The 24,216-nt window shown below is 37.4% G+C and overlaps 1 protein-coding gene across 1 annotated transcript in view; it reads right to left on the bottom strand.

Annotated features, from left to right (window-relative positions):
* RGS7 (regulator of G protein signaling 7) overlaps positions 1 to 24,216 on the bottom strand; it is a 467,306-nt gene that overhangs the window by 92,443 nt on the left and 350,647 nt on the right. The window contains exon 4 of the mRNA XM_068986068.1: positions 22,899 to 22,949. Within this exon, the coding sequence (XP_068842169.1) occupies positions 22,899 to 22,949 (51 nt within the window). The remainder of the gene's footprint in view (positions 1 to 22,898; positions 22,950 to 24,216) is intronic.

The following is a 24,216-nucleotide window of genomic DNA, read 5'->3' as shown; positions in this document are numbered from 1 at the left end:
ACTCCTCAAAACTGTCAAGGTCATCAAAAACAAGGAAAGGCTGAGAAACTCACAGTTTAGAGATAGGTACCAAGACACAACAGGCTTTACAGGTGGCTCAGTGGTAAAGAATCTGCCTACAATGCCGAAGATGCAGGAGATGCGGGTTTGATCCCTGGGTCAGGAAGATCCTCTGAAGGAGAGCATGGTGACCTACTACAGTATTCTTGCCTGGAGAATCCCATGGACAGAGAAGGCCGGCAGACTACAGTCCATATGGTCGCAAAGAGTTGGACATGACTGAAGCAACTGAGCATGCATGCATGCACCAAGACATGACAAATAAATGTAACATGGTATCTTGGATGAGACTGTAGTACATAAAAAGGACATTAGGTAAAACCAAAGAAAATGTTAATAAAGTATAGACTTCAGTTAATAATGTACCACTACTGGCCTTAGAAAGCATCACTACAAACAAAGCTAGTGGAGGTGATGGAATTCCAGTTGACCTATTTCAAATCCTGAAAGATGATGCTGTGAAAGTCCTGCACTCAATATGCCAGCAAATTTGGGAAACTCAGAAGTGGCCACAGGACTGGAAAAGGTCAGTTTTCATTCCAATCCCAAATAAAGGCAATGCCAAAGAATGCTCAAACTACTGAACAATTGCACTCATCTCACACACTAGTAAAGTAATGCTCAAAATTCTCCAAGCCAGGCTTCAGCAGTACATGAACAGTGAACTTCCAGATGTTCAAGCTGGTTTTAGAAAAGGCAGAGGAACCAAAGATCAAATTGCCAATATCCACTGGACCATCAAAAAAGCAAGAGAGTTCTAGAAAAACATTGATTTCTGCTTTATTGACTATGCCAAAGCCTTTGACTGTGTGGATCACAATAAACTGTGGAAAATTCTGAGAGAGATGAGAATACCAGACCACTTGACCTGACTCTTGAGAAACCTATTTGCAGGTCAGGAAGCAACTGTTAGAACTGGACATGGAACAAGAGACTGGTTCCAAATAGGAAAAGGAGTACATCAAGGCTGTATATTGTCACCCTGCTTATTTAACTTCTATGCAGAGTACATCATGAGAAACACTGTGCTAGAAGAAGCACAAGCTGGAATCAATAACCTGAGATATGCAGATGACACCCCCCTTATGGCAGAAAGTCAAGAGGAACTAAAAAGCCTCTGGATGAAAGTGAAAGAGGAAAGCGAAAAAGTTGGCTTAAAGCTCAACATTCAGAAAACTAAGATTATGGCATCTGGTCCCATTACTTCATGGGAAATAGATGGGGAAACAGTGGAAACAGTGGCTGACTTTATCTTTGGGGCTCCAAAATCACTGCAGATGGTGACTGCAGCCATGCAATTAAAAGACGATTACTCCTTGGAAGGAAAGTTATGACCAACTTAGATAGCATATTAAAAAGCAGAGAAATTTCTTTGCCAACAAAGGTCCGTCTAGTCAAAGCTACGGTTTTTCCTGTGGTCATGTATGGATGTGAGAGTTGGACTGTGAAGAAACCTGAGCGCCAAAGAATTGATGCTTTTCAACTGTGGTGCTGGAGAGGACTCTTGAGAGTCCCTTGGACTGCAATGAGATCCAACCAGTCCATCCTAAAGGAGATCAGTCCTGGGTGTTCATTGGAAGGACTGATGCTGAAGCGAAACTCCAATACTTTGGCCACCTCATGTGAAGAGTTGACTCATTGGAAAAGACTCTGATGCTGGGAGGGATTGGGGGCAGGAGAAGAGGATGACAGAGGATGACAGAGGATGAGATGGCTGGATGGCATCACTGACTCGATGGACACGAGTTTGGGTAAACTCCGGGTTTGGTGATGGGCAGGGAGGCCTGGCATGCTGTTTCATGGGGTCGCAAAGAGTCGGACACGTGAGCGACTGAACTGAACTGATTGGCTCATTATTTTTGACTAATGTATCATACAAATGTAAGCCATTAACAACAAGGGAAACTGAAAGTTGGAGAGCGTGTGGACAGCAACCAATGTGAATGGTATTCAAGAATGTGGGAGAGTTGAAATTGTTTTCAAGTACACAGAATAAAAGGAATAAAAGATGAAATATGCATGAGTCACCTCCCCAGTGTGCTCCTAGCCTGGTTGCCTTCTAATATATTCTCCACAGTATCTTTTAAAGGACAAACTCTAACCTTGTGTTTGCTGTAAGGATAAAAGATAATGCAGCTAAAATATCTAACTCTATCTGGAACATAGTAGAAACAAACAAATGTGGACATTACTTTTCTATTTTCCAAGTTAAATCTATTCAAAGTTCCACCTTCTGCACATCACCCAATTCACTCCCTAATGATGTCCTACAGGACACCTCTGACCCCTCCTCTATAAGCAAGTGGCTCCCCAGAGCTCATTATGGCCAAATCCTGCCACTATACTACATTCATACATTCATCCTTCCAGTCAAACGGGATCACTTAGTGATCTGGAGAAGATAATTCTCTCCTCTGTGTCATTATTGCCAGAAAAGCCTCCTTGCTATCACGTAGAATTCTTTGCAGTTCCCTGGATCTACTCAAATATAGCCCTCCCTCATGAAGCCTTTTCTGATTCCTTTAGGAGCAAGCTCACCCTCCAATGAGCCTCCGGTACCTGATGTCATTTATTGTAACTAATTGTGTTCTGGTATTAGTGTTTCCTATTATTTCTTTAACATCCTGAAATACAGGAACTCTGCTTAAACTCTTTTTTTTCCCCTGGCCAAACAATTCACAAATGTAAAGTGGAATAATATATCATTTGTATTTAAAATAAAGCAAGGAAAAGAAATTTAATTTCTTTTTTAATTTAAATTTATTTATTTTAATTGGAGGCTAATTACAATATTGTATTGGTTTTGCCATACATCAACATGAATCCGCCATGGGTGTACACGTGTTCCCCATCCTGAACCCTCCTCCCACCTCCCTCCCCATACCATCCCTCTGGGTCAGGGAGAGGGTGGGATGATTTGGGAGAAATTTAATTTCTAAAGAAAACATTCACTTTTGAGTGTTTCTTTAATACTCATATACCCACTGTGCTTTGATACCAGATATGATTAAAAGCCTGCATTTTTGCAAGTGATATATTACCTCTACAGGACTAAATTAAAAGAGTCACAATGTCTTGAAACAAGCGGCACATCTAATGCTTGCTCTAAGAATATGAAGAAAATACATAATTTATGTGTAAGAATTTTACACTTGTTACTTTATATCTAAAAATCACACATTATCAGAAGAAGTTTTGAGAATTTGTTCAATTTCTAAAACAGCATAGAGGGTAACAAACTTCAAATGTCATCTTCCCTGTTTTTAATTAATACCTAGTGTGAATGCAAAAATTATTTTAACCCACAAGTCCATGTTTTGAAATTCAAGTACATGCTTTGATACATTTGGATCAGAAAATGACTAAAAGATCCCTTTATATTTCTCCCATACATCTTAAACTCAGCTTGAAAAATTCAGTAAAAAACTCAGTAGACTAATGGTAGCTGAGACAAAACTCATGGAACTTTAGACCTTACCCATTCATGGATGACATAAACTAACCTATTCATAGTCCCTTAATTTTGCCAATGGGAAGTAATGTCGCACTTCCTGACAGATGAAAACCCATTTTAAGAAGAAACTAACTGAAGCAAATACTGGATGTGAAAATTTTCTTTATAAGGGCAACACAGCTTGAGACAACCATGGTGAAAATGCAAATATCTTTTATTCACATGAAAAATTATTTTCAATGAACTTCAGTCTAATTACAAAAATGTCTGACTGGAATGACTTATGAAGTACAGTTATGAATAAAGATATGTTTAATGGTAGAAACAATTTTAATTACATTAATACTTTGGTACATTTATAATTTGAATTTGAATGCTGAGAAATTTTGAAAGTGGTATAAAAAAGAAAAAAAACCGTGAATAACAAATGGCTGATTCCAGAAAATTTTATTTGACAAGCAGCATGCTATCTATTGGCATACTCTAATTTTAAATTTGTAACATTCCCTGTCTACAATGAGAGTATGTAATGAAGTCCACCTAAAGGGGGTCAAAGGGCATTTGGTATTAAATTTACATCTTTCTGAGGATAACAGTTTGTAGGAGAAGGATCATTTTCAAGGGCATTAAAATATTTTAAGAGTTCTGAAACTTAAAGAGTTTGAAGTATTTATCCATCCTAATTCTGATATTTCACATTCTATCTTTAATTGATTAATATATTGTTCAAAACTTTGCACTTAACTGAAGCTCAGATATCAAGGTTGTTTCTCTAAATCTGTGCTTGTATTTATCTGACACTTTGCTGAAAATATAGGATTCAGATGACTTGAAATCCATTAATTGTTATTTTTCAAACACACAATGAATGTTATCCTTGCACTAAATCTCTCTGTTCATAAATGGGGCATTTATCTTGTTTTCCAACATTGTCCCATTCTGTACTCCTAATTCAGTTCTCTTCACTATGAGTGCTTTGCTCACTCAACAGTTTCAGAGATTTGTCAAGTAAACCTTTCTTTGCTGAGTCATCAAGTTTTTTATTTTCATTCAGTTTTCTTCTCATTATTACTATAAGTATCCTGAAAGAATTATTGTTAGAGAAAAAAGAAGCAAGAAGAGGAGAAAGAAGGAAGTAAGAAAAGGGAAAGAGGAAGGTGAGGGAAGTCAAAGGAAAGAAGAAAGGGAGGGAAAGAGGAAGGGAAGGAGGGAGGCAAGAAGAAAGGAAGGAAGAGGGAAGGGAAGGAGAGAATCTGTCTTGGTTTTACTACTGTCCCGAGTACCACCCTATCACCCTTTGGTGCCCTTCCTTTTGAGGTCAATTTTCCTGAAAGAGTATTGTGCACATGTCCCTAACTTCCTGCTCTCAATCTTTTCCTTAGCTTCCTTTACCCTGCCTCTGAATCCAAAGCTTTACTAAATTTGCTCTCTCAAAGGGTCACCAATGACTTCCCAGTGCAAAATTCCTAGCTTCTGCCCACTCCCTCACTCCTTTTTGCTCAACAAGCTACTGATGAATTTCTTCCAGGGACCTCCCATTTGACTTCCATCATACTCTATCTACCTTAGTATTTTTCCCTCTGACTCTGGATCTCTTCTTCCCTTTCTCCTCCCAAACTTAGAAATTTTTCTTTGCAAGGCTCCCATTTTCCTTTACTGTTTCCATATTCTTTCTTCTTTGGCAAGCTCCTCTACTTTCATAGCTTTTACTACCAAATCTATATAGCTCATACATGGCAAAATGTACTAAACAAAGTGCCAGCCCAATCCTTAATAAATATGGGGTGTATAAATGGGCATGCAAACATACTTTGTGATAAAAGTGCCAATGAGGCAAATGCAGTGTTCTGGAAACACATTAAATGGACATCCAGTGAAATCTTTGGAGATCAAGAACCCTTCCTGGAGAAGCTGATACATAATCAGCATATCATTATATATTGATACATAATACAAGTTCTAATGAAAAAGAATAACTATAAAGGAAGTAGGAGGTTCCAAGCAAAGAAAGCAGCCTATTACTCCAATTAAAAATAAAAAAATAAATTTAAAAGTTTTATCAAAAAAGCAGTATATTCAAAGGCTTGTAATCAGGAGTATAATGTCACTTAACAGACATCAATTTGGTGACTAGAAAGTACAGTGGCGGGGGGCACAAAAATTTGTCATCTGAATAAATGCCATGATAAACAGGGCTGTATCAAAAAGTTCAATCTTAAAAGTTTGGACTTTATCCTGAGGACAATGGGGGATCTATTGAACCCTAGAACAGACATACTTAGGTCTGCATTTTGAAAAGATCATCTTAGATGCATTGAAATGAACATATGGGTATGGGGCAAGGAAAAAGGGGATATGAGTTAGAAGATAATGGTAGTTCCCAGTGAGATGTGACTGTGTACGAAATCAGGAAAGATGCAGAGATGATGGAGATAAGTGGGCAAATCTGAGAGATATTTAGGAGGAAAAGTCTACCCAGATTTGGGAACAAAATGTTGAGGTAAATTTTTTTTTTTTGCATACATTAGATGCCTGATAAAAAATCCAAGTGGAAATCTCTATTGGACAGTTGGATTTATAGGTGAGGGGCTCAGAAGGGATTTTATATGTATATTCACAGCAATAGTGGATAAAATAAGAAAGTATATGAACTCCATAGAGCCAATAAATAGGGGGAAAAAAGATGCTTGGGTCTCAAAAACCCTGAAAGTTTTTGACGCAGGCAGAGAAATCTGGGAACGATACTAAGTTGAAGGATGAGGACATGATGGCACAAACCAGAGAATGGACGAATAAAATACAGAAAAGTGTGAAAAACACTGCAAGGATGTTGACAAGGACTGAGAGTTGATCACTGAATTTAGCAAAAAGAAGAATATCACTCACCACACTGAATAAAAGTTTCAGTTTATAAGTGGAGGACACAAGCAAGATTTCATGAATTGAGAAACTGGAGAGAGAAGAATTAGAGATAGCAAGTGAAAATGAATTTGTAAAAATAGGAGAGATATGGAAGAGTAGGTAGAGTGTATCATGGGTCAACACGGCATTTAGGACGGGAGAGAACTGTGGTGAGTAAACCAAAAAATATATGGTAGTTTAAAACAGAAAATAGAAATGTGAAGGGTGCAACAAGAACCCTGGGGCAATATAACTCAGATAGGAGAGGAGGTGACAACAAGTATACATATGGTTATGTTTCTATGAGGTAGGAAAAGTTAGAAAGTTGAGAAAGCTACTCTATTATTTTCTCTGAAAAGTTCTGGTCTGATGCTGAGGATGACTGAGAATGAGCGTGACAGGGAACTTTAGGAAAATGAAGGTTACAATCACTCCCACTGGATAAGTCATTTCCTATGATTAAAATCTATAATTGCCAGGAAATCTTGAAGGCATGATCGGGATCTGAAGCCATGACATCCTAGTATTGATCAGCCGTGGCACTGAGTGATTTTTCAATAGCACATGCACTATTTCATCTGAAACACAGGAACACAATGAGAGTGAGCCAGGATTAAGCACTCTGTCAGACAATCTGTTGCAAGGACACGCTGAGGGGAAATTCAGAGCATTTGTGAGTTGAAGAGGCTGATTGCTATGCTGCTGGTGTAATGATTTCTCCAACGTCTATCCTGCTGGTGAGAGGAGAATTATATGCACACACTGATCATTACTGCATTTGCAATGCAGGATGGACACATTTTGCATGCGTGGAATTAATAAATGTATGAATGGTCCTGTCTGAAATCCTGGTTTATCTTGTTATTATTTTATCACAGCGTCATACCACAGAGAGTTTTCAGATTGTTTACTCTACGGCAGACAGAAAGGCTATTTAACTCTAACTGGAGATAAAATATTACTCAATTTACCTTCTGACTCCCAAAGGTAAAGGGACAAAGTCTATTTCTAAAGAGTCTTCAAAAGAATATCCCTTTGCCTTGCCTGAAGCCACTGATTTTAAATAAGTTTCCCTTTCATACACTTATTGTCTCATGTGTTCATAAAGCTTGGCTGTGTCCTCTACATGCCCATGTAGTTTGGTCACCATCAGAACTCTTCAGAGTTGAAAAGATTCATGCATTAAATTGTCTATTTTACTTTTGCATCTCCCAGTAAAATATTCTGGCCCTATTCTATTGTTCTCATAAGTTTGTTTTCTAACTCTTTAATAACCTCTGTACTTCACAATGAACTCTCTCCCACACTTCTACTGTTCTCATTACAGGTTATATTCTACAGAGGTCCTGTTTAAGATGGGAAAGTTTTGCACTGTTTATATGATATAATCTATACAAACAGCTATATTTCTATCCTATTCTTTATTTTTAAACTGTCCACATCACTGTCAATTTGCTTGAATCTTTTTCTGTGACATGATATGCCCGGGATGGATTACGTGCTAAGATGTTTCAGTTATTAGTTAGAGGTGTTCCCAACTGCACAGCTTTATTTAACTTCTGGTGGCAGCTTCTGCAAGCCATGGCCCTAGGATTTCCCTACAGTAAATGAACATGCGAAGTGAAAGGCAGAGTTGGCAGAAGGTACAGAAAGACAATGAGCACAGGCCTGAGAAGCAGCTACCATGATCCCCTTCCTCTCAACACCACCACTGAAGAGGGGCTCCGAGTGTCCAGACACTTATGCTCAACTATTTGCAACAACTTTTCTTGTAAAGGACTGAGTGGAACAGTGGGGATGTGATGAAAACCAAATTAAGGCACTGGATTAAGAAGTCTTTCCTACTTTCAATAACTTATTCCTTTTTATGATACTGCATCTTTATTAGGTTGTCATTGCACATCTGTTAGTAACTTGGGGTGGTGGTTTAGTCTCTAAGTCATGGCCAACTGCTGAGACCCCATGAAGTGTAGCCCACCAGGCTCTTGTATTCATGGGACTTCCCAGGCAAGTATACTGGAGTGGGTTGCATTTCCATCTCCAGGGGATCTTTCCAAGCCAGGGATCGAACCTGCGTCTCCTGCATTGGAGGGGCTATCCTTCATTGCAGGCAGAATCTTTGCCACTGAGCCACCAGAGAAGCCCTTTAGTAAATTAGGTGTATTTATTAATTTAGGAGGCCAGTTGGGAGCTTTGTTGTTCAGTCGCTCAGTCATGTCTGACTTTTCGTGACTCCATGGAGCACAATGGAGTCCTGCAGCCCCTGACTCCTGCAGCACCCTAGGCTTCCCTTTCCTTCACTATCTCCCAGAGTTTGCTCAAACTCATGTCCATTGAGTCAGTGATGCCATCCAACGACCTCATCCTCTGTCATCACCTTCTCCTCCGGCCTTCAACCTTTTCCAGCATCAGGGTCTTTTCCAATGAGTTGGCTCCTGGCATCAGGTCGCTAAAGTACTGAAGCTTCAGCATCAGTCCTTCCAATGAACACCCAGGACTGATCTCCTTTAGGATGGACTGGTTGGATCTCCTTGCTGTTCAAGGGACTCTCAAGAGTCTTCTCCAGCACCACAGTTTCAAGGCATCAGTTCTTCGGTGCTTAGTCTTTTTTATTGTCCAGCTCTCACATCCATACATGACTACTGGAAAACCATAGTTATGGCTATAGAGACCTTTGTAGGCAAAGTAATGTCTCTGTTTTTTAATAGGCTGTCTAGATTTGTCATTGCTTTTTTTTTTTTTTTTTCCCAACGAGCAAGCGTCTTTTAATTTCAGGGCTGCAGTGACATTAAAGGGCTGGTATTTCCATTTCCTCTGTGTATTCTTGCCTCCTCTTCTTATATTCTTTTAATTTCACTATCCACAGTGATTCTGGAGCTCAAAAAATAAAGTATGTCACTGTTTCCATTGTTTCCCGAAATGTTTGCCATGAAGTGATGGGACCAGATGCCATGATCTTCGTTTTTTGAATGTTGAGTTTTAAGCCAGACTTTTCACTCTCCTCTTTCACCTTCACCAAGAGGCTCTTTGGTTTCTCTTTGCTTTCTCCCATAAGGCTGGTGTCATCTGCATATCTGAGGTTATTGATATTTCTCCCAGCAATCTTAATTCCAGCTTGTGCTTTATTCAGTCCATCATTTTGCATGATATACTCTGCATATAAGTTAAATAAGCAGGGTGCCTTGACATACTCCTTTCCCAATCTGGAACCAGTCCATTGTTCCATGTCTGGTTCTAACTGTTGCTTCTTGACCTGCATACAGGTTTCAGAGGAGGCAGGTAAAGTGATCCATTATTCCCATCTCTGTAAGATTTTCTACAGTTTGTTGTGATCTACAGAGTCAAAGGCTTTAGTGTAGTCAATGAAGCAGAAGCAGAGGCTTTCCTGAAAATCTCTAGCTTTTTCTATGATCCAACAAATGCTGGTAATTTGCTCTCTGATTCTTCTGCCTTTTCTAAATTCAGCTGGAACATCTGGAAGTTCATGGTTCATGTATTATTGAAGCCTCGCTTGAAGGATTTTTTTTTTTCCCTTTTTTTTTTTAATTAAATTTTAAAATCTTTAATTCTTACATGTGTTCCCAAACATGAAACCTCCTCCCACCTCCCTCCCCATAACATCTCTGTGGGTTGAGCATTACTTTGCTAAAGTGTGAGATGAGTGCAACTGTGTGGTAGTTTGAACATTCTCTGGCATTGCCCTTCTTTGCAGTTGGAATGAAAACTGACCTTTTCCAGTCCTGTGGCGACTGCTGAGTTTTCCAAATTTGCTGGCATATTGAGTGCTGGACGTTATCAGCAATATCTTGTAGGATCTGAAATGGTTCAGCTGGAATTCCATCACCTCCATTAGCTTAGTTCGTAGTGAAGGTTCCTAAGGCTCACTTGACTTGGCTCTAGGTGAGTGATCACACGGTTGTGGTTATCTGGGTCATTAAGATCTGTTTTGTATAATTTTCCTATTGTGCTCATCTCTGCATGAAATGTTCCCTTGATATTGCTAAATTTCTTGAAGAGATCTCATCTTTCCCATTCTATTGTTTTCCTCTATTTCTTTGCATTGCTCACTTTAAAAAGCTTTCTTATCTCTGTGCTTTTCTTTGTAATTCTGCATTCTGATGAGTATATCTTTCCTTTCCTTCTTTGCCTTTCACTTCTCTTCTTTTCACAGCTATTTGTAAGGCCTCCTCAGACAGCCTTTTTGCATTTCTTTTTCTTGATGATGGTTTTGATACCACCTCCTGCACAATGTTACATAGCTCTGCCTATAGTTCTTCAAGCACTCTGCCTATCAGATCTAGTCCCTTCAATCTATTTGTCACTTCCACTGTGTAACCAAAAGGGATCTGACTTAGGTCATACCTGAATAGTCTAGTGGTTTCCCCTACTTTCTTCAATATCAGTCTGAATTTGGCAATAAGGAGTTGATGATCTGAGCCACAGTCAGCTCCCATTCTTGTTTTTGCTGACTGTATAGAGCTTCTCCATCTTTGGCTGCAAAGAATATAATCAATCTGATTTTAGTATTGACCATCTGGTGATGTCCATGTGTAGAGTTGTCTCTTGTGTTGTTGGAAAAGGGTGTTTGCTATAACCAGCACATTCTCTTGGCAAAACTCTGTTACCCTTTATCTTGTTTCATTTTGTACTCCAAGGTCAACTTGCCTGTTACTCCAGGTATCTCCTGACTTCCTACTTTTGCATTCCAGTTCCCTATGATGAAAAGGACATCTTCTAGTTGGGAACTAGAGGACATTAATAAATCTAAGAGTGCATGTTTGTAAAAATGTGAGGCAATGGGAATTTGCCTATTATATAGGGACAAGGTATTCTCCTTCCTTCATAGTTTGTTCACTACACACCAGTTGAGCAGAAAGGTCCCAGAAGAGTAAGTAGTTCAGTAGTCATGTGTTCCAACCTGCAATATCATTTTATCTTACAATACTTGCTGGTATAAATGTGTCATTCCAGACAGGATGATCCACTCTCTCTCCTGAACTGCAGGAAAAAGAAATGTCTTCGACTGCGACTTTTCTAAGCTGGATGCAAGTGGTCAGACTTGAATCATGTTAAAAAAAGAATTCCTAATGGATTTCAGGATACTTTCTAATGGCCTTATATTTTTTTGAAAAATTCTCAGAAAAATAATCAAATCATAACCTAAAATAGCTATTTCACTTAATATGATATTATTTGAGGCCTAAAAGTAAACTTCCAAACTATGTTGGCTTTTTTATGACTTTTTTGAGACTCTCATTATGTCCTTACTATGCCTTTGCTTTGGGTTTTCCAGAGTGCTACAATATTTCAACCAGTAAATCATGTTTTATTTCTAACAGGAGCTACCACTTGCCTATAAAACTCATACTTCCATGCAATAAAAACAACTTCCTTAGGCTGCCTGAGAACATTTAGAATACTTTCCTACAGTTGGATAACATTCATTCTTGCCTTTTCTTAGAGAAAAATACATAATATGAAACCTATGAATTGATAAGCCCAGGATATTTCATTTTATGTCCTACGATTAAACCCTTGGTGTCATGTAGGGTAACTGGAACCTAGGGCTTATACTTTGAGATAAACCTCTATCTAGAGCTGGAATAATAAATATGAAAATGCCCTCTATATAACATTAAGTGAAATATTAAAATAAAACAGTCTATTTTTACATTAATATTCTCTTTGTTAAAAATGTTTAAAATTAAATAATATTTAAACATCCAATATGTATGAGAAGCACAGTAAAGATGCCAGATATGGAGCAAACAACAAAACAAAGTCCTTCTACTTACAAAGTTCACAGTCTAGTGAAAATCTGCCTCAGACTTTGGGAAATGTCCTGAAATTAGACCATCATGTGAAAACAGAAGGGCATCCCAGGCCTCTGTCCACAGGGGTGGTGTTATGTCAACATGCTCTTGAAAGAGGTCAATCCTAAAAATATCCTTAGCAAAGGTCAGTCCTCAGATGTCCTTGGGAAAGCTCAAGCCTAGAGTCAGCAATGAGAATTTAGAAACTTTGGCTAAGAGTAGAATGAAGGCAAATTCTATCCTTTTCTCACTGACTAGGAGCAAATTTAGCTCAGATACTGGACCTGAATATACCTGGAAGACTGTCAGTGTTGGGGATATTGGCCACTGTCACTAGACATGAGGAGGGCAAGAGGGAGTCAGCTTCTAAAGGACCCAGAGACAAATTTGGACTATGAAGGGGTGATAGCTACATTTGTTGATGTATTTTCCCACTACTCTCCATGAGACAAACAAATCTTGTGAAGAGTTAAAATCTGAGAGACGAAAGCGGAAGTTGGGAAGAAGGACAGACTTCATAGTTTCAAGGTAGGAATGGTGCCCTTAGCTGGGATCAAACAATGGTGGCAGGGGGTCATCATGCTGGGACACAGCAATCTTATAAGGACAACTGAAGCTGTGGCCAGGATGCGGACCTCACAAACTGATGAGGGCAAAGGGACATTAGATACTGGCTCCTGAGTGGCTGAGGAAAACTCCCATACATGGGGAGGGAAAGACATTGAGTGAGACAAATTCCAGTTAAAAAAAAGTCAGAAAAAACTTAGGCCATCAAAAAAGACTGGAAAAAACAAATGTGCCAGAATTTTAGTGGTGATTACCTGACTGCTTTTTATGAGAACTTTTTATTCTCCTCTTTATATTTATTCACATTTCCTAAATTATTTATGGTAGATTTATGTATCTTTTTAATAGTTCAGAATATTTTAAGAAAAATGTATATAACTAAAGTACAACATGTACATCTGATATCTGACATCTATCCTCCCAAAAGATATATTGAACCACCCGCCAAGCAGAGCAGAAGGTACACTTGAGGAAATACATATGGAAAAACTGGCAGATCATTTAATGAAGAGTCATAGCAAATGCCTTCTTCCAACAACACAAGAGAAGACTCTACACATGGACATCACCAGATGGTCAATACCAAAATCAGATTGATTATATTCTATGCAGCCAAAGATGGAGAAACTCTATACAGTTAGCAAAAACAAGACCAGGAGCTGACTGTGGCTCAGATCATGAACTCCTTATTGCCAAATTCAGACTGATATTGAAGAAAGTAGGGAAAACCACTAGACCATTCAGGTATGACCTAGATCAAATCCCTTATGATTATACAGTGGAAGTGAGAAATAGATTCAAGGGATTAGATCTAATAAAAAGAGTGCCTGAAGAACTATGGTTGGAGGTTCCTGACATCGTACAGGAGGCAGCGATCAAGACCATCACCAAGAAAAAGAAATGCAAAAAGGCAAAATAGTTGTCTAAGGAAGCCTTACAAATAGCTGTGAAAAGAAGAGAAGTGAAAGGCAAAGGAGCAAAGGAAAGATATACCCATTTGAATGCAGAGTTTCAAAGAATAGCAAGGAGAGATAAGAAAGCCTTCCTCAGAGATTAGTGCAAAGAAACAGAGGAAAACAATAGAATGGGAAAGACTAGAGATCTCTTCTAGTCTTAGAAGATAGAAAATTAGAGATACCAAGGGGAACATTTCATGCAAAAATGGGCTCAATAAAGGACAGAAATGGTATGGACCTAACAGAAGTAGGAGATATTAAGAAGAGGTGGCAAGAATACACAGAAGAACTATACAAAAAGTTCTTCATGACCCAGATAACTATGATGGTGTGATCACTCAACTAGAGACAGACATCCCGGAATGTGAAGTCAAGTGGGCCTTAAGAAGCATCACTACAAAAAAAGCTAGTGGAGGTAATAAAATTCCAGTTGAGCTATTTCAAATCCTACAAGATGATGCTGTGAAAGTGCTGCATGGAATATGCCAGCAAATTTGGAAAACTCAGCAGTGGCCACAGGACTGGAAAAAGGTCAGTTTTCATTCCAATCCCAAAGAAAGGCAATGCCAAAGAATGCTCAAAGTACCGCCCAATTGCATTTATCTCACATGCTAGTAAAGTAATGCTCAAAATTCTCCAAGGCAGGTTTCAACAGTACATGAACCATGAACTTCCAGATGTTCAAGCCGGATTTAGAAAAGGCAGAGGAACAAGAGATCAAATTGCCAACATTCATCAAATCAAAAAGCAAGAGAGTTCCAGAAAAACATCTATTTCTGCTTTATTGACTATGCCAAGGCCTTTGACTGTGTGGATCACAATAAACTGTGAAAAATTCTTAAAGAGATGGGAATACCAGACCACTTGACCTGCCTCCTGAGAACTATGTATGCAGGTCAGGAAGCAACAGTTAGAACTGGACATGGAACAACAGACTGGCTCCAAATAGGAAAAGGAGTACGTCAAGGCTGTATATTGTCACCCTGCTTATTTAACTTATATGTAGAGTACATCATGAGAAATGTTGGGCTGGATGAAGCACAAGCTGGAATCAAGATTGCCAGGAGAAGTATCAGTAACCTCAACATGCAGATGACACCGACACCACCCTTATGGCAGAAGGTGAAGAAGAACTAAAGAGCCTCTTGTTGAAAGTGAAAGAGGAGAGTGAAAAAGTTGGCTTAAAACTCAATATTTAGAAAATCAAGATCATGGCATCCTGTCCCATCACTTCATGACAAATAGATGGGGAAACAATGGAAACCATGACAGACTTTATTTTGGGGGGTTCCAAAATCACTGCAGATGGTGACGGCAGTCATCAAACTGAAAGACGCTCCTTGCAAGGAAAGTTATGACCATCCTAGGCAGCATATTTAAGAGCAGAGACATTACTGTGCCAACAAAGGTCCATCTAGTCAAGGCTATGGTTTTTCCCAGTAGTCATGTATGGATGTGAGAATTGGCATATAAAGAAATCTAAGTGCTGAAGAATTAATGCTTTTGAAATGTAGTGTTGGAGAAGACTCTTGAGAGTCCCTTGGACTGAAAGGAGACCCAACCAGTCAATCCTAAAGGAAATCAGTTCTGAGTATTCTTTGAAAGGACTGATGCTAAAGCTGATACTCCCCACACTTTGGCCACTTGATGCGAAGAACTGACTCATTTGAAAAGACCCTGATGCTGGGAAAGATTGAAGGCAAGAGGAGAAGGGAACAAAAGAGAATGAGATGGTTAGATGGCATCACCGACTCAATGGACATGAGTTTGAGTAAACTATGGGAGTTGGTGATGGAAATGGAGGCCTGGCATGCTACACTTCATGGGGTCGCAAAGAGTTGGACACAACTGAGTGACTGAACTGAACTGAACTGAACTGAAAGCTTCACTGGTCAAACAGCCAGAAACAGATTAAAGAAGCTGTATGTTTATCACAACTGATGCTGAATGATGCTGAAGCTGAAACTCCAGTACTTTGGCCACCTCATGCGAAGAGTTGACTCATTGGGAAAGACTCTGATGCTGGGAGGGATTGGGGGCAGGAGAAGAAGGTGACAACAGAGGATGAGATGGCTGGATGGCGTCACCGACTCGATGGACGTGAGTCTGAGTGAACTCTGGGAGTTGGTGATGGACAGGGAGGCCTAGCGTGCTGCGATTCACGGGGTGGCAGAGTCGGACACGACTGAGCGACTGAACTGATGTTTATCACTGCTTACAGAAGCTCCCAGTTACACAAACCACATCTGTTTTCAAGGATGAACCTCAGTAAAGTAAAAATTAAACTTCAGGTTTGCTGAAATAGACAAGTAATTCCCAGAGTCAGTAAACTGACACTCTCTTTGGGCCATTCAATAGCATCAAAGTGTTAGTGACACCTACAAATTCTCTTTCCAAAAATTTAGATTAAATCATATGAGCAGTTATTTATAGAAAAATAACACAAACCATATTCTGAGTGTGTGCCTCAGGTGAAATGGAGTTAATCAGAATCTATGGTATGTATTCAAATAGGCCTCAGTGCCCAGGTATTAGGAAGGAGGAATTATGGATAATTCAAAAGGTCCAATCACTTAAATTTTAATGTAACTGCAAAATTTTCAAAAGCATTTTAGTTTTATTAGATGCAAGAATTCCTCAGTTAGAGGGTAATTTTCAAAATTTAAAAATCATATTATATGTTACATTGAATTTCTCAGACATTATTTTAAAAAGAGTAATTTTTTTTTACTGTGAGAGCAGTAACCTTTATGCATGGTTTGTGATCAAATGATAGCTGAACAGACCAGTATATTCATGCCATAGTAAGACCATATTTACGTCACAAAGCTTCTATCAGCACTTCTCATGTTTTCTGTACTATTGTAGCTATCATTTCTGATTATTCTTAGTGGTATAAAAGGAAAAGCTTCGCTATTATGATATAGAAATAAAGCAAGTAGCAATGCCCTCAACTCAAATACAAAGGGAAAAATAACCTAATTCATTCTCCAGCTAGGAGATAAAAAATACTGTTATATTTAATAAAAAACAAAGGGGCCTGACTTTTTAGATAGCTCTTATACAACTGTCTATGGTTTCCTCTGGATAAGATATAATTACTTACATTTCCCTTCTTTTTCTGAGTAGTCTACTTTGATGAATAGGTATATTTTCAATGATATCTTATGCTCCAGCTTTATTAGCTTTACTAATTCTTTTTATTTTTCTTTCCTCTTTATAATTTTTTATGTCTTTCCTTTCTACTTTCTGTTTTCCTTCCTTTCCTTTTTTAAAAAGTGATACATGCCCCATTTATTCTCCAAAATAAAATATTCAGGAATATGTGTACACAAAAAGATTAATAAAAAATAAAGTGAAGACCTAAAAAGAAGAAGACAGCAATCAGGTCAACCAGCTCCTAAAAGAATTGAGACAACGTCACAGGGCACTTTGATCTGTGAAGTAATCTATATTTCTGGGTTTTCTAGAGGAAATGATAGAAATATCAAGCTCTGCTGAGATAGAACATGTTTCTAAGGGGAGTTAATCACCTAGTAAAAAGTACACTGAACAAGGCTATCATTATGCTTATTCTAGTTTTACAAGCAAAAAAGACAGCAATTCTAATCACATTCCCAGCTGCTTTTAGTATATTCCTTAACAGTTGGCAACTGTAAGTAAAATATAAAAAATCAGACAATCAGGTAAACTTGAGGGAGGTTACAAAACTCTGGGGCTGCTATCAGTTATAGGTGCATGCTGCTAGCTAGTAAAAACTAGCATTGCCAGAGAGCATCTGCTGTTCATTTTTTTATCTGGAAAAATTAATCCAGATACATTTGATATGGAAAAAATGAACACTTTCAGATCCAGACAAAGAATATCATTTCACTTCACAGATGAGGTTCCTGAGACTCAGAACAGAGCTGAGATGTGGAGTAGGGGTTCACAGCTCATGTATCAAACATGATGGCAACTCAATATATTTGTTAGAGATTAGTAGTTCCATGATCTGAGACTTAGCTTTCTGGTCTACCACCTACTATATGAAGTTTCTCTCTTTTTTTCTTTGAAATTGAACAACATACTGTTGACACTTGAACAATGTTGAGGTTTGGGGCACTAACCCACCACATAATTGAAAATATAAGTATAATTTTACACTCAATCCTTCATATCCAGGGTTCCACATCCTCAGATTTAAAACTTCAGATTTTATAGTACTGCAGTATTTGCTATTGAAAAAATCTACAAATAAGTGGACCTATGTAGTTCAAAGCTGTGTTAAGAGTCAACTGTATACCAAATTTTCAACAGGTACTTGGCGCATAGTTGGTATATGTGAATTTTTTTGTCTCCTTCCTATTCATATGATTTAAATAGGTAGAAAACATATAGCATCGTACCTGGGGGCACCTGATTAATTAGTGCTAATGTATTTTAATTATTTTCTGTTATTGCAATATAGTAATCGAGGTGGGAGATGAAGACAGCCAGAAGCCAAAACCAGAAAAAGCCTCTATCAGCAGGAAAGATGGCCTACGCATAGGTACACCATGGCAGACATGCTGGCAATTACAGCCTCTATTTTGGCAATCAAAACTTTGATTTATGGACTTCTAAATATTTTTCAGTACATTCTGGGCTTTGAGTTTTAATTATGTAGAGTAACTGCATGATTATATAAATAAAATGACACTAGCACTTACTTGTTTCATTATGAAATATGGTATTTAAATGCAAATGTAAAATACAGATAAATGGGGGAGAGGGAGAGAAGGATGTATGGCTAGGATATAAGTTAAATAAAAGAGTTGATGCTAGTAGCATAGATATGACTGAAATTTACTTGCTGGTTTTGATTATTTTAACTGGAAGATACCATAGAGTAAACATTTGCAGACCTTTTACTTTCTGTCATGCTGAAGCATTCCCAAGGGGGCAAAGCCCACCAAAAGAGAGGTTCCTGAATATATTCAATATAAAGATATATATATCGTATTTGTATTTTAAATATTTAAGTATCTTTAAACCTGGGGTTCCAATGGAGTACATGAAAAAAAGAAAAGGTGATAAGACACTAAAATGAATGCATAATGGAAACTATGGTTCTTGCCTATCTCACATGAAAATAATTAGAACAACATAAAGTATTCCCTGTGTACATAACTGGGCTTCCCGGGTGGCTCAGATGGTAAAGAATCTGCCTGCAGGAGACCTGGGTTTGATTCCTAGGTCAGGAAGATCCCCTGGAGAAGGGAATGGCTACCCACTCCAGTATTCTTGCCTGGAGAATTCCATAGACAGAGGCAGGAGAAGGGACATGGGTTGGGAGCAGGTACTCAAAGAATATGAGGAATTTATTAGTGTTTTCTTTAAACATTACTTGTAATAGAAAATGCAAATTTGCAAGATGTATGCTTGAGTAATATCTATCACTCTGAATAATGTTAAACTAATCAGTCTTGTTAGAAGTGTGCATGTGACGGCTCCAGTCTATGATTTCTTGATTATTTTCATCAGAATTTAAAATTATGCCTTAGAAACACAGAATATTTTCTTATAATGGTTCTTTAGCATTGAAACAATGATTAATAAAGCAGTCACTTTAATTTATTTCATATTGACATGATAACTTGTCAACTGGACAATAAAATATGTATTTTTATAGGTTCAGAGTGTTTTAAATGCTTCTACTTTCCACTATCCAAGTAAGACTATTGTTTGAAACAAGCGTATACAGAAAAGATCTCCTATTCTGCCTATATTACATATGAATTGAGATATATAGGAAATAGCTCTGACAAAAGGTATACTCAGAATGTAATAGGTAAATATAACAACAAATCCCAGAAAATCAAGTACTTTATTCCAAAAGATACTGAAACATCTTATCAGGTAGATCTATGCAGCTACCATGGCTGCCAATCATTTAAGGAAAAGCAGGATCTAGTTTGGAAATAATTGTGCAAAAATGAGCATACACACAGGGTAGAGATTGGGGAAAAGTTTCAATGAGTTTAAATGGGTTTTTGTCAGTTTTAGGGCATTCATAGTTTCCTCTCAGTTGATTCTCCAATTGTAAAATAACTGTCGGTATGGCTACTTCATGATATTTTTGTGGTATTCAGATGAAGTGATCTATTTAAAAACAATGTTTTGAAACTAAAAACAGAGATATTCTATACTTTCTCAAATCTGAAACATACTGATCTCACTGGCAAGTTAACCAAATCCAGGGAATACAAAGGCCATATATAACAGAATAGAATTTAGATCACTCTCTCTAGAGGACTTGTGGCAGGACTTAGGGGCAGATGACAGACTCTGTAATGCTGAACACAATAGATTGATTCAATTAATTCCAGGTAAGATAGTCAATTTAGATTGATAAAACATCCAGGTGAATCTCAATTTCGTACAAATCTCAATTTTCACAGTTTTTTTTTTTTTTTACATAGATGATACTTCTAAAGAAAAAATTGCAACTGTTCAAAATTAAATTTTGATCCTGGATAAATCTACACTTATCCTTAATCTTATTCTTCTGTGTGCATTTAAAACCATTTATTTTACTTTGGGTTTGGTTTAGATGAAGAAAAGTTCATTTGAAATTTCTTCCTCCTCACTTCTCCTCATCCATTTAGGAGATCACAAACTAAATCAGTAGTTATCATAAATTTGATATCACTTCTGTGGATTCCATAAGTTAAAAAAAAATCAAGTAATAATTGAGAACTGATTAATCTTGGCACTTCAGTCAATGACTGGACAGGATGTATGTTCTCTGCCATTATGTTATGGAGATTTGATTGAAGCAATAAGACCAACATGTAAAATTAAATATAAAAGGTAATAAAATTAAGCTAACAAATGTAAATATGCTTGGAAAATATTCATGGTAAAGGAAAGCCAATGGGAGCTGAATGATAAATAAAAGGTTTCATGGATCAGGTAGTGTTTTTGAAGGCTAATATAATAATTGCATACATTTTTAGAGAATTCAATTTAGTTAAATGTGCCTGCAAATGTTCAGGGTTTTAAAAGAATCTGGCCTATTTAAAAATAAAATTAGGATTTTGGCACACTTGCATGTTGACTCATTTGAGCTTCACAAAACACTGTACTAAAATCATCTTACTGAAAAGAAGAAAAAAAGTAAAAACAGAGAAATTAAGTAACTTGCCCAATGCCCCATACAGAGTAAGTATATATAGAGATTCAAGCTCAAGCATGTCAGCAAAGCCCATGACCCATCTTCAATTCCAGGATGCCTCTCAAGGAATACTGGGATCTCAAGAAGCATAGGCTAAGAGAAAAGTAGAGTGATTAGGGTGCCACTTAGGGAACATATACATGTTTAATGATCTTTGATTTCCAGAGGTCATCACTACTCATTAGTCTAAGGTATTACTCACCTTGATCAGTATAATTTCAAAAGTTTGGTAACAGTGACCCTTCCAGTGAGAGGCAGCAAGGATCACAGATGAGCAGGGTGATATCAAGGAGTTACTGATGGTTTGCCAATTATTTTGTGAAGGATGGAAAATTCACTGAAGTTTTATCTTTTGATAAATTCACTCAAAATCACATCTACAATTAGTATGATATGATATTGGATACAAAGCATATTTACTAAGAAAAGATGAACAGGTGATGGGGGGTGGATTTTGCAACTCCAAACCAAAAGCTAGTAGGACATATCATAGGAGGGCAGATCTGGAAGGCAGAAGAAATATAAAGGCGGAAGATTTTTTAGTAAGAGTCCCAATTTGCTTGCATCCTTCTGTATCCGTGTTTTTGGATAGTACCTTCCTACACTGGTTCTGCTCCCGGCCACGGTGCTTGCCTTGGCAAATGAAACAAGAGAAAATGTTACACAAGCAGAAGCCTGTGTTGCACTTGGAACCCTGAAAACACCCTGGTAAAAAGCCCTTGCTAGCAGGCTGAAGGAGGAGAGAACAGCTGACAGCCTGCTGAGCACCAAATACGTCAGAAATCCTGGATCATCCACCCACCACCTGGCTACAGTCCATAAGAACGTCCAGCAGGAATCAACCAAGGAAACTGGCCAGAAGACGTGACCAGCCAATCCAAAGAGCTGTTTATTCTAAGCCACTAAGTTTTAGGGTAGTTTGTTACACAGCAAAAGTTAATCGATATGATGGAATACTATTTCAAACAATGGGGGGGGGGGGGAAACAAACAAAAGGTTACTACCTTTTTATCTAAGAGCACAGACTACCTGTTTCTTGTTTCCCAATGGAGACGTGAAAAGCCAGAAGGCTTATACTGTAAAGAATAAATGGTGTGCCCATGCAGAAAGAACCTTGGAGAACTGAAACAATACCATAGTTCAGAATGGTAGGAGAACAGCTGAATTATTCTCATGCAACCGGCAGTAAAACAGAAAAACACCACGAGGCCTTAGTAAGTTCAATGCATCTTCTCTAAACAAAATACATCTCATTTTAATTTCAGGGATGTGAAAAACTTGCGACACATGAAGGCTCTTCTTACCTGATGCTTTTTAAAATTCATTAAATTCCTCATAACTAGGAATATGTTCTAGGCAATGAAAATGTGTGCTCATAGAAACTGTTTTCAAACTCTGCATGTTGGTTTTGTGTTGCAGAATATACAAAATGCCTACCACAATGAATGAGTCCATGACTGTAATAAGACCATTAAAAACAAAATATAGGCATGATAAAAAGAAGTTGGAATTTAAAATAAAATTGTTTTCAAACCTCACACAAAAAAATATAGTTAAGGGAAAATTAATGAGATTTAGTTCTGTGTGTTTTCATAAGAGAAATCTCATTATTTCATAATCACTTGCTGTAAGTTATATGTATAATTATTTATGGACATGTATAATGCTCATCAATTCTAACAGTCACCAATCACTTGAATTAAATATTATAAAATAGGACATTACATATTGAAAAAAATTATAGTAAACAGAATTAAATACAGTTAAATATACTATAGTTTTTAGTTAAATATACATTGATTACCATAAAATCTGTATATATGTGAAAAATATAATTAAATATAATTTTTCAGGCTTGCTTGCCAAGTTTGTTTGTCATGTTAGCCCTGAGGAAACATATTTCTTAAAACCACAAAGAAAATAATTCTATGGGAAAATGATTTATTTACCTGGATCTTCTATGGTTAAGTTCTTTATTAACCATTGAACGATATCTGACCCTAGAATAAGAAAAAAAGAAAAACACAAATATATGTGAATATCTATACATGTTAAGTTCAAGAACATTTAACAGCACTCACAAGGAGAAGGAATGTTTCTAATTGTTATAACAGATTATGATCAGCTACATACAAGGTGTTGAAAATAGTGTGACTACATTGTCTTCATTCAATGACTCAAGTGCAAACTAGTCAATTATTAAATATGAAATGTTTAAACAGAAAGATTTAATATATTAGTAGTGGATAAAGTGATTCATTTATTTATTCACTTAATGAATGATTGCTGAGTATCCACTATCTTTTAAGCACAATTCTTAGTATGGCAAAGCCAATACTTCATAAGATAATAATTGTCTCATTTCTGGTTTGCCCCATCCATCCCTATATCTACTCTCAAGTCAACCCAAATGTGCTGTCAGTTTTTGAAACTCCTTTGTGTTTCAAGCCTTTATAGTACTATTCTCTTTGACTGAAAGGTCTTTCCACTATTTTCAAGATACTCAAGATTGATTTACACAGTAGAACTTCCCTTGATGCTCACCTTTGGCAGTGTGCGTGGAGAGCCTTAAGCCAGTCAAAAGAAAAGCATAGTAGTCAACATTCTGCTAAATGTGATCCAAGATTGAAAGGCCCTAAGCTAGTTCAGTGTACAAGAGAATTAGAACAAAATCAGACTTGTGACTAATTAGGGCTGGAGTTGGCCAGTGGGAGAACTATGAGGACTCAAGGTTTCCAGTCCACAAGCATTATGGATGAACAGAATGGTAAAAATATGAGCAGAAATGGGAGATTCTAGAAGAGGAGATTTACCTAAGATGTTCATTTCTGTGTAACTTTGGTTTTCAGTGTAATTAATTTCTACATAAAATAACAACAACAACAAAAAATATGTAACATAAATAGCTATACACACTCAGTAAACTGCCTCAGTGGTGCATGGATGAAATTCTGTGTAAATCGAGATTCCATTTCTACCTCTTTTGGAGACTTGGTAGTGTTGTAGCCTACCCACCTGAGATCTAGTAAATGACATTAACAGTGGACAAATAATTCCAGTTGCTTAAAATAGAATGGGTCCAAATTAATTTTAAAATAAACTTGATTATCAAACTTGACAATAATGTTTATGAAATTTCCTAAAATTTATGAAAACATTTACACCCAAAATAGCCTTTAATAAGCACGCATTTTGAAAATATTGACTCTAACTTGTGCTCTTTCATAGCTGTTCCTTTAAAACTGCCATTGATTTAAATGCATTTGA

The sequence above is a fragment of the Capricornis sumatraensis genome, chromosome 14, assembly GCF_032405125.1.
Source record: "Capricornis sumatraensis isolate serow.1 chromosome 14, serow.2, whole genome shotgun sequence".
In the NCBI taxonomy this organism is placed as follows: Eukaryota; Metazoa; Chordata; class Mammalia; order Artiodactyla; family Bovidae; genus Capricornis; species Capricornis sumatraensis.
This window is presented reverse-complemented; position numbering and strand designations above follow the sequence as displayed.